General features: G+C 42.3%; 1 protein-coding gene across 1 annotated transcript in view; it reads right to left on the reverse strand.

Moving 5' to 3' along the window:
* The window catches only part of zswim5 (zinc finger, SWIM-type containing 5), a 77,880-nt gene extending 69,564 nt beyond the window's left edge, over window positions 1–8,316 (reverse strand). The window contains exon 1 of the mRNA XM_023272862.3: window positions 7,712–8,316. Coding sequence (XP_023128630.1) covers window positions 7,712–8,240 — 529 coding nt within the window. The 5' untranslated portion in view covers window positions 8,241–8,316. The remainder of the gene's footprint in view (window positions 1–7,711) is intronic.
* Window positions 8,317–12,382: the final 4,066 nt, after the last annotated feature.

Here is a 12,382-nt window from a genome sequence, read left to right on the forward strand (position 1 = left end):
TGCAAAGTTTTGACAAAGAGCTTTTACTGCCTTTGTTGACGGAAAGAGCAGCTTTCCTGTGAATTTGCTGTAAATTTGCAGCTTCCATAAGGAGGAGGAGAGCATGTACACTGTAATGATTGCTGACGATGAAAACAAAGCCACTGAGTTCATGCCATGTCATTCAGCAGGTAGTAAAATATCCATCTTAAGTATTTATCTTTTGTACAAATTTGTTTTCAGGATAAAAAAACATCCAGAAAAATTAAGCTTACTTTGAACTTTCAGTAATTTTCTATTGCTAGTTTTGCTGATGATGACAGATCATGTGTGAGCAGCACGAACAGCCTGGCACTCAAAACATATCAGTACTTGGTGTTAAAAGAAGAAAAAATTCCAGGGAAATAGATTATAGCACCGGACCCGCCGTCTGAGTGGACAAGAGCAGAGCACTTAGCAACAACGCCAAGACAAAAGAAAGTATGGATAAGCGCTGTTTTGTGTCTCAAACGTGATGTACAGATGGTGCAGGAAGCCCTCGAACAACAACCTTCTGATTAATGATTTTATATAATCAGGACTCGTGCACTCTCATCCACACATGCACACAGGTACCTCTCACTTTGATGAGTGCAACAACAGAGAGTCCTAATGGCCTCATCCTTCACGAGCCTCTCCAAGAGCTAATAAGAGTGTAGGGATGATTTGTTTTACCGATTTTCTCTGTTCGAGTGTGGCGGGCGTGGAATTAATTACACTGATTAAATATTGTCTGTCTGTTTTCTGCACTTGGGAAGGGCTGAAGACAGACCATGAGAGAGTGTGAATAGCAGTAGGCGTGCTAAGGGGCTAAAGTTTGGGCTCACAATGCCATGAATATATTTGATAAATAGATATAGAAAAACAAATGCACTTAAAGAAGAAGTATACCTGCTTTTTTAATTCATGTTCACGCACTGAGTCACAATTACTGCTGCAATGAAGGTTAAAGCACTTACAAGTTTGAAATGTACTTCTTTATATGAGAACAGGTTTTTATAAATTGCTTTTCTAAACACACTTAAGACTCAAGAATGAAGTTATACCGGTGTTCATAAATTAGAAAGTAAAATATACTTAAAACACGAAAGAAAAGAACACAGAAAAGCTGCGTTCGATAGATTTTTTTGAGAACTGCAGCTAATAATTCTTTGTGCGTCTGTCACTTTTCATATTGTAAATAGAAATTTATCGAGTGTTGATAAAGAAAATATCGAGAGCAGCTTTAAAGCAAAATCTGAACAATGAGAAAAGCCAAACTGAATAAGGATGCACCACAAATTGCTAACATCAAGAGTAAGTAACACCAAAAAAGAATAACAGAGCTTCAGCAATTGTTGTCAACAGCCACTATTTGATAGTTGAATGAGCAGCTTTAATAATTTTTTCAGAAAAATGTTTCTTAAACATAAATATTTTCTGGTTTCTTGACTAGTTTATGATAATGAACTTAGTATCTTTAGGTTGCGGACAAAAAGAGACATTTGTCAATCAATATTTTTTTTACCATTTACTGTAATTTTACCAACAATAATTATGGTAACAGTTATTAGTTGCAGCTCTAATGTATAGACAGTACTATGAGTATGAATGCAAACAGAATTGGAACAACAAAGATTTTGTTTTTGTCTTTACTGTGACAATGAACCAAACATAAAACTTTGCCAGATCTCTTAAGGGGCTTTCAAAGCGAACACAACTGCACTCAAAGTTATTTCCAATGGCCTGCACTGTGCCACAATGGTTTCTCAGTGCATTGAGCAACGCAAAAGCGTAGCGCACTTGTTAATTTCAATTAGCTGAACTTTAACTGCTGTGCACTGTGACAAATACCCATTTGGTTGAGAAAAAGAAGAAAAAGAATAAACTGATGCACGGGGGGTCCTTGACTTACATCGGCAATCCATTCCTAGTGATCTATGTAAGTCGATTTTTGCCATAAGTCGGAGCTCTGACGAAAATGTAAACAAAGCCGTTACGTGCATCAAGTGATGATCAGTTCTTCGGAAATGTGAATACGAATGACTTTCATGCATGTATGAGTCATTTTACAAGAAGATAACGGAATATTGTAACAGACTGACGTTGTTGATGTTGAAGTTTCAATGTTTATTGTTCAGATTTATCTAATGTCAGTGAACATGACATGTTTAGTTAGCTCACCTCTGATTGGTTGAGAGTCAGTAGTGTGTGTGTGTGGAGTGAGAGAGCTGGGAACGGTGACTAATTCTGGAGCTAAGTTATAGCGTTTTTGGTAGTTATTCTGGCATTGGCTACAGCCCACAGTAGCCTGTGTGAAGGTTCAATGACCAGAGAATGAGATAAAAGTCTCACTCATTCATTGCTACAATATTGTGCACTGTTTTTACAACTTGACTGATGTTTGCCGGTGTTTCGCCCTGTTCGGAGCATTTTATTATATCTAATTTCACTTTTATTGAGATGGCTTTCCTTTTCTTCGAAGCAGAAGAGTTGGACTTATGCTTGGGAGCCATAATGAAGGGCAAAAAGTTAGCGAATATAGCACAATTCAAGGTGGAGTATAACCGGCGAATGTAAATTAAACCGTCTTATAGCGCTGCGTCACGATGTATTCGTCATCTCCGCTCGTCAACTAGTTCCACGTAAACATTTTCGACCTTACGACGTAACGCCATAGGTTGATGATGTCATAAACCAAGGACCCCCTTTGTATGTCTGAATTCCCTGAATTAAGACATGTTTCTAATGAACCCTCCGGACAAAAGCTCTGTTTTAGAAGTAGGTTTCAATCAAAGTAGGCATGTCAGGCACAAATTAACAGCCAGGCAGCTTGTAATAAGTATGTAGAGGTCAGTAGGAGCAGTGTTCAAGTGAGCAGTGTGCACAGGGCATGTTGCATTGTGTCTTAAAGCTCCGTAACACAATACAAGTGCGAGCCACCCGCCAACTCATACCGGGGTTTGACCTCTGGGAAGTTACTCAAGGTTACCAGGAAGAACGTGAACCAACATCCCGACAGTGTGGAAAACACCGCTGAGTCGCACACCCAGAGCGGCGTCCTCAACCGCCAGACATCTTTCTCACTCATGACTGCCTTTTTTCCAGCTTCCCCCCAGTTCTACTGTCAGAAACCACCAACACTTCCTCAACCGGCAGCAGCCTCGCACATGAGCACGCAGTGGGAGCCAGAAAGTAAAGAAAAAAAACTTTAAGATCTCGTTTTGGCCCAACTAACAGCCCTTTACCATGAGGGAGCTTACAGACAGAATATGATTAAAGTGCGAGTCATCTTTTACTGATGTAAGTTACAGAAACAGAGAGGGGGAGGAAGAGTGTGTGAAGGGCATAAAAGAGGCAGATAGAAAACACATGGAGCTCAGTGTAGGTTGATGATGGAGGGAAAAGAAGAAAAGAGACCCAAAAAAAGGAAAAGTGAAACTGAAAGACAGGATGGTGATAGAGATGTGAAAGGAAAGATGAAAAGTGAGCGGTGTCAGTGGACTTAGTCCTGAGACTCAAGTCAGGAAAAAAGGTGGGAGATGAGGCAAGCGAGGATGAGCTCACCGCCTCCTTCTGTCTTTTATCGCAACGTGCTCTTGAGAAACCAAAGAGCGGATTTACACCAGAGGCTCGCAAGCTTTTCCACAACAAGGAACCCCGTGGCCATTCTGCCAGGAAATTACATCTGAGGAAATACTGGCAAGACCAACCATCCTCCACACACACAGTGTGAAAAACTGAACCAACACTGAGTAAATACAGCGATAACAAGGATCTCCATAGGAATAGCAGAAGTGAAACATTTGTAAGTGATGGGCAACACAGAAACCGATCCAAACCGATGCTCTTTTCCATATTTCATGGCGGAGTTCATCACAATACTATCTTTTGTACAGTAGAATTGACAGATTATTCGATATTGAAACTATATTTTGTTCCATCCCTATTGGACATGAATCAAATGATTTAGTTGGACCTTTCGTTTTGGCTCTTGTTTTGTAGTTATTTACAAGGAAAATCATGTATGCAGCTTGCAGACAGTGCTGGGAATTCACTGATATTACTTGATCCAAGTACAAAAATGTCACTTTAAATCAAAAATATGACAAAGAAAGCAAACGTTTCCAGTGCTCGATACTCCCTAAACAGAAATATTTGACAATGCTCAAAACTTAAGCATCATTTTAAAGACTTTTTAAGGAGTTTCAGGATTGCAAACCATGTCCTTACTGCCCCATACCCTTTAATCCTGTTCAAATTTCCTGCCTGTCTTTGTCAGAGTCACCGTCGCTTGAAAAGGCATCAGCGACCTATTACAGCTTTATGTAACATCGCAGAGACAGTGACATGCACACACATATGCAGCCCCCCCTCCTTCTTTCTGTGAACAAGGGGTTTTTCTACAGCTGGGTAACAAAGCATGACCCAATAATCCCAAAGCTTGACTCAAAGCTACAGAAACCCCCCGTTCCCTCCCTCCACTTATATCCCTTCCTCCCGCTCTCTGAGGACTTCATAAAGGCTCTCTGGCAAAGGGGGCTTCTGGGCGAACATGTGTGTGTGTGCAGGGTATAAGGCGAAGGAGGGGGTTACAAAAACAAGCATGCTTTGCTTTGATTATTCTAATTATGACTCGGAGCGAGGAATAGATTATTATGAACACATGGACGATGAGTTCTTGATGAGCTCACATTGCTTCAATCCGTCGGCATTGCCGTTAAAAGAGGCTGACGTACAAAGGCCTTTACTGGTGATGCACAAAGGGTAAGGGGCACCTAAGGGACACACCAGTCAACTCATTTCTTAATTGTCGATGCACACAGAGACGCTTTTAATGACAGAGATGATGGGTTTAGACCAAAATGACTCTTTCTTTTATTGTAGTATTACTCAGCTGGCTTGAGGGGGTGGTTAGACTGTGCAAACTTTGAAGGCAACAAAGAGCAGCAGCTAGAGGCGAGCCGGCAGTGAAACGCTGCGTCCAGTTTAGATTCCACAGCACCAGATCCCAGTAAAAATTACCTGATAAAACAAGAGCGACTCCAAATCTTGCTCTAGGCACACAGACTCTGAGCAACTCAGGACAAAAACAAGTCAAAAGATGAGCATGAGTTTATTGGAACATGAGCTCCTGCTGTGCTTGTGATAGCTGTGAGGAAAAACTAAAAAAAAATATTACCTCTCATGAAAGCCTAGCTTGTGGGCTCATCACATCTGTATTTTCTGGCTTTCCGCTGAAACAAATGCAAAAGGAGTTCTTGTACGAGTGATGGATTTGCGGGAATTGGTAAAAGTCAAACGCGTAGCATCACCCGCCTCAGCTCGATGCTGATGCAGACAGATGACTCCGTCTTGACTTTGAAGACCAAATAAAGATGTAAATAACCCACAGATGTGCTTTGTTTTGATGTATAAATGTAGCTTGAAGCCCCCTCTGAACCATTTATATGCAAACCATGTGGTTCAAAAGTTGAACACAAGTCTTCCAGACTGCAATTCCCCGAGATACCATATTTCAAACCGTGCATCATCAACATGCGTGTGTCAGCACGCAGCCTGGTCTCATTCCCCTGCAAGTTCCTGTAACAGAGTACAGGAGACATGTCCACCTTGCTCTCCAAAAAACCAGTACCGCCACGATTTTAAATCATATTATGCAACGTCAGGTGAAAGCAGCCTTAAGACGGTCATTTACAGCTGCGTAACACTATCTTAAATGAGTGCATTGTACATGAGCGTGCTCGGTTGCCCAACCTATCGAAATCCAGCCGCGAAAAAAACAAAAAAAACCCCCAAACAATTGTTCTCCTGTTAAGTCACTCAGCAAACCTTCCACAGCAACTGGTTCCCATGGTTCACAAAGCGAAGAGCAGGCCAAGTCTTATCTTGATGTCACACAGCTATTTAGCCCATCTAGTGTTTTGTTGACAGAAAGACAAAACCATGCGGCTGCCTGCGAGGATTGACCTTGAGGGAGATTGGAAAGGTATCACCAGTGAGGCAGGTAGGACTGGAAGTGTTTGCTCATGGGTGTATGCTTTGTTTTGTTTATTTCCATTTATCTTTCAACTGAAGTTTGCACCCAGTGAGATGCAGCTTCTCGAATCACAGAACACACATTCGGCATTATGTGCCAACAACTACAGCCTACCTGAGTGCCTGCAATGAAAGAAAGTGTCAAAGTAGGTCATTACCAAGAACTTGCTCGGGCACCTTTAACTCTGATTATGACTTTCAAACAGTCCTTGCACAATTTGAAGCCCGGGGGCAGTCAAAATCAGACTTTCACAACTTTTACTGACTCTCAGAAAAGACATGCAAAACTTATCAAAGCCACATCTCACTGAGAGCAAATTTCATATTCATAAATGTCAGTTATGGGAGTGGAATCAATGAGCATTTGTGAAATGCAATTACAAGCAGCAGTCTCTGAGCAAAGCAGCAGCCACAGTTTGCAGCTTTCCCCCCCTGATACCTTGGAGCAACATGAAACCCCAGACAAGCTCCAGTAGCTCTCACACCATATGGCCTGAGAAAAAAAAAGTCTCACGGTAACCATAAAAATGCTGTTTTTGACTATGCATCGCTTTCATCCCATCAATTTCCCTAGTGTCTGGGCTGGTTTTGTGGCCGTGCAGAGCCGGGGGGAGAGAGGCTGAGAGTGGGGATGGAGCTTTGCGGAATGGCCCTTTGTTTGGAAACAGCCTCTCTCTGCAGCGCTGGAAATGCGAGACGCGTATCGATCATTTCAACTGGAAACCTTTTGTGTTGCTGAGAGGCTGCGGGCAAACGCACAAGTGAATGGGAAATTTCAGGTGTTTATGTTTTTTTACGCGGCCACTAATGGGTTAACTATAATTTTGGAAGCAACACAAATACTCCCACAACGTGTATTTTCCACGCTGGTGGCGACTGCGCTCTTTGTCCGGTCCGACCAGCACCAGCAGCAGCAGCGGCAGCAGCAAATAAACAAAAAGCTGTGGGGGATTTTTTTCGGATTAACGTTGGATTAATCATAGTAAGAGACCCAATAACCGCCTTTGTTCCTTGCCTAAGCCACCCTCAACCGATGTGGAGTTGAGAAAAAACGGCTTGTGCAACGGGGGAATTCGCCGCAAACAAAAATAAAGCCCCGACGCTATACGTTGGCTCCTTTTGTATCCGCGTCTGTCAGCCCTCCTCCTCCCCCGCCTCCCCCTGCCTCACCGCCGGGCTCCGGCCAGCCGTCGACGCAGAGCCCCGGAGAGGAGCGAGAAAAGTGCGGATAGTTACCCAGACACGGCTCGGGAGATGGAAAAAGCGAGTTCCCGTAAAGGCAAAGCTGGGTTTAAAAGGCGCAGTAGCCCGCGGTAGAGCCACGGAGTAATGAAAAGCCACAATAGGAAGCCCTTTAATTTTTAAACAGCAGCTGGTCGGCTAAAGCTAGCAAGCAGCCGTTTCTCCGCTTCCCCTTTCTCACAGGCCGATAAAAACTCTCAAAATAGACAATAAATGTCCACTTTTAAGTCTACTAAAGTGATAAAAACTGATAAAATCAAGTGTGGGTTTAAATGCACCGAAAGGAGACCCTTTGCATACTTTCCGCGATACCAGGGAAAACTTCCATCAATCATCCCCAGTAAAGATCCAGCAGCGGCGGCGGAGACTCGCCAACATTCCTCGGTGTTAGAGCCAGAAAAGATTCGCTGTAAAGAGAAATTATTCCACTTACCGACTTGTAAAACGTTTTCCACACAGCCGGTCTCTAGCAGCCTGATACCCCGGCGGAACGGCAGTCCGTCTCCCGTCCCCACTGCTCCGGCTGCCCCCACGGTAGCCGCTGTACCGACGGTAGATCCTCCGCCACCACCGGTGGTGGCAGCTCCGGACCCGGCACCTCCAGCTCCAGCGGTAGCCGCGGACGGACCATCCTCGCCGGCCACTCGGCACTGAAACGAAGAGTACATGCATATCTCCTTTTCATTGCGGGGGAAAGACCAGTAGACGATGCGGCGCTGGACGGGCTCCGGGATCCGCTCGAAGCGCTCCTCCACTCTCTCGAAGGCCCACTTTTCCGCTACTGCCTTCGCGGCGCAGTCCAGGAGGGACTCCGGGGAACGGTACCGGGAGCTGGGCAAGCCGCTGCCGTGGCCGGGCCCCGGACCGGGACCTCGGGGAGCGGGGCGAAGGCAGGGTCGCTTGCTAGCCGGTGGTAAGGAGAGGAGAGGATGAGGCGGCTGTTCTCTGCGTCCTTCCGCCATGGCGAGCCGATCAACACTGACGAGACGGACGGTGAGCGGACACCGAGCAGCAGCAGCGGCAGGCAGGCAGGCAGGCAGGCAGCACACACACACACACACACACACACACACACACACACACACACACACACACACACACACACACACACACACACACACACACACACACACACACACACACACACACACACACACACACACACACACACACACACACACACACACACAGTCAAACCACAGCATCTCAGGCAGGAGTTCCGATCTCACCCTGCAAAATACAACACAAACACAATTTTACAGCATCTTACTAAACAACACAAAACTCTTACTGCACGTTTTAGATTTCTATATATGTCCAATAAAAAAAAGATCTTGAGCAATTTTATATACAAATAAAAATGTTTGTCCGCGTGAAAATCTGGATTTTTATTATTAAAATTAATGAAATGCTACCTGTTAAATGGACGGAGGAGGTTTAGACCTTTGTTTGTATGATTTACACTGTTTATTACTACATTATTCTTAGCAACATACCTGTTATGACTGTATAACATTACTTAAATTATCTTCAAATGTAAGCTTATTAATATTAATAACTATTTTTATAGCATCTTTCCAAAGCAACATTAGAAAGTGCCTTACAACAATACAATTCTCAAATTAGACACATAACGTAAACAAATTCAAGCAAATAATAGCTGTATTTTAGCTTGTTTTTATTCATTCCTTTACGATATCTTATTAATAACGATACAAACATATGTCCCCTTTCTAAATGTGTTGAACTTGAATCTCAAAAGATGCAAAAATCCAATTTTCAGTAATACAAATGTCAAATTAGACAAAAATGAAAACAAATTAAAGCAGTTAAACAAAAAAGGCTGCACTTTAAGATGTTTTTGATGTATTTTTTGCTCGTTTTTATTCTTCTATGGTAGAATTATTTGTACTGCAACCGTCTACAGTAAATAATAATTCAGAAATATGACCCATTTCTAAAGATGTCGAACCTACAAGCTGCAAAGTTAACTGAGATATAGATGAAAGCTCAAACTTTCAGTTACAGGAAAATGCTTTTTTAACAAAGTTCTTTAATCGAAATCCCATATTAGACCACAGATTCAAGCAGATAAACAAAATTCAGCATTTTCAGATGCATTCACTGTATTTTTTTTGCATTTATTGTAGATGAAAGCCCCTCAAAAGATGCAAAATTTACAGATATGGGAAAATATTTAACACTCATAATCAGACTTGTTTCTTTTAATTCCTGTTCCTGTTTGTCATCCTGGGATTTTTAAAGTTGTGAAATCAACCATTTTCAGTCACTTTAGGTCATGAACTTTAGCACAGTGAAACATTTCAGATAAATTCATTTCATTATTTCCTCTTTCATTATTATTTTTCCTATTTAGATACATTTGATCATAAGAAGCTAAGCCATAGTTTAAGTCTAAATATTGATTAACATGCAGAGAACCCACTGATTTCACACCCCAAATTAATTTTTTATCATTCATATATACCTTTGTTTCCCTTTTATATACAGCTTTCTCCTTCCATCAGTCTCTGGATGCTTTAAAGTAAATTAAATTGTTTGGTTTTGAGGTTCTCCACTGGTACTGAAAATCCTGTTGAAAATTCGCTCCAAGCTTTTAGTGTTTTATTTTAAAAATCGAAATATCTCGGTTTCCTGTCTCTTCGCCTGTATGTCTGTGTGACTTGATGCAGTTTGGTAAAGAGAGCTGGAAGGGGGTCAGTAGATTGATGGGAGGTGGAGGATGCTGCGTGCCGCTAACCAACAAAATAACAAAACACTTCAGTCTCTCAGCAGCTTGTGCATCAGATATTTCTATCTGATCCGCTGTCATGTATTCAAACATTTTCTGGTATTCACACGAATGAGTGCTAGCCATTGAAAGCAAGTATGTGACAATGTATAGAAACAAACAATGGAAATGAAAAGAATGTAACAGTGAAAAATTCTCCTCCAGGATCATTTTCTGCTCTTCCCTCTTCCTCTTGAAATGACAGTGAGGTCCCTGACATGCTCGCATTTTTTACTCCACAGCAGAAAACGATGCCATCTTCTCCTCATGAATAACAAAGTTATTGTTTTGCTAATTAAATTCACACCATTATGTGTCCTATAAATATCAATTACCTCCGGTCAGCAAATACACATTGACTTGAATGGGTGCAGCATGCAGATCGGAGTCTGTTTCCCTCAGCAGGACACAGAGGGTTTAACTTAATACTCCGGCTAAAGCTTATTTCACATCAGAATGGAGCCCACTGCTCATTTACCTGAGGCTATACCTGAATGCTAAAGACTTCAAAAGCAGCTAAGCAATTTCATGGAGGACGGAATCCAAAAAAGAAAATGGTATTTACAGAAAAGCGCACAGTGGGGCTTATCTTTATCCTGGTATAATTTTTGACCCCAAACAGACTGACTGAATAGAATGAAAAGAAAGACTGATATGGTCATTTTCTTTGGCCAAAGCAGAATTTGTGGTTCTGTTTGTCTACATTTGCGGGTGTGTGAATGTGTCAGTCAACAACACCAGGGTTGTTTGTGTGAAAGTATAGGTAACAATTTGGAAACATTTGATTTTTAATACATTTTTATTTGACCAACATGTTTTTTTTTCTGATTGGAAATTACATAAACAAGTGGCAAAGCTGGTAAGACATTATATTAAAGATGTTAATTTTTCATTTTTATCCTGTGCAAAAACTTGTTGCATCTCGATGCACATCACGCATGTGTCTCTCAGTCACTGTGGCCTGATACATTTGTAGGAATGTCATAATTCAGAAATGCACAGAAAAGATGTAGGGAGGAGGGATGCGCAATACACGACGTACACAAACAAATGCAGCAATAGTTTCTGTGCTTTGTGGTTTCTGTGAGCAGCGTGGAAAATTGGCTTTGACACTCATTGATTGTTGCATAAATGGGGTGTTTGATATATGTTTCTCTTTAACTCATCTCCAAATCAGTGTCAAATGTCTAGAACCACATCTTCTGTCCATGGCTAATTTCCAACAGTCTGGTATAAATGGGTCCAAGAGTGTTATTAATCGGAGGACAACACCATTAATGCAAGAAAAGCATCTAAGCATCCTGACACTGTCCCAGGGCATGTGCTATGAGCAAACACTTGGCAGAGGTCTTCAACAACTTTTTCAACCATTCCCTGACCTATGCTGTTGTCTTGACGCCCCTCAAATCAACAATCAATATTGCGCAGCTGGCAGAACTCAACCCGGTAATAGCCAAATGTTTCGAGAGGATGACATCAAAGTATCACCTCCATCACTTTGGACCAGCATTAGATGTCAAGCAGATTGTTAGGATGCTATGACCCTTGCTCTCCATACTAAATTGGATCACTTGGAAAGCCCAGACATAAAAATCAGATTTGGTAATTAACACTGTCGTCCTCAACAGAATTGTGTCTGAGCTCCACGGCCAAAACACAACCATCTGCAACTGGATTTACTCGCAAACCGTTCCCGAACTGTGAGAAAAGCCAAATATCTGTCCTTTACCCTCACCTCAACTGCCATTTTTTCCACAGGGATGTGTGCTGAGCTGTCTTCTGTATGCCCTCTTTTCCTGTCCACACAGCAAATACCATCATCAAGTTCACACACAACAAAACAGTCTTGGGTTTAATCTCTATCAGTAATGAGTCAGCATACAAGGACAAGGTACCTAACCTGATCAGAATGGTGTTATGCTGGCAATCTCATTCTACAGGGTGATGGACTTCAGGGAAACAAAGGAAATCAATTACGGCCCAGCGTTTTAGTGTAGAGCCTCCAGTAAATTTCTAGGGGTTGCACATCAATGAGGACTTCTCCTGGGCCATACACCCCTCCTTTGTCAGCAGGAAGGCACAACAATGACTCTACTTTCTCAGGAAGCTAAAGAGAATCAGCCTGTCGTGAAATGGTTACTGGGCCTCAGTGAGGAATATCCTGATGTACTGCATCACAGCATGGTATGGCAGCTGCACCGGAAGGACCAGAGAGCTCTCTAGAGGGTCATCAAGATGTCCCAAAACATCACTGGGACACAGTTGTACTGCCCATGACCTCTTCAGACTACTTGCCAATCGATGGGTGATAAA

The sequence above is a fragment of the Amphiprion ocellaris genome, chromosome 10 (assembly GCF_022539595.1).
Source record: "Amphiprion ocellaris isolate individual 3 ecotype Okinawa chromosome 10, ASM2253959v1, whole genome shotgun sequence".
Lineage (NCBI taxonomy): Eukaryota > Metazoa > Chordata > Actinopteri > Pomacentridae > Amphiprion > Amphiprion ocellaris.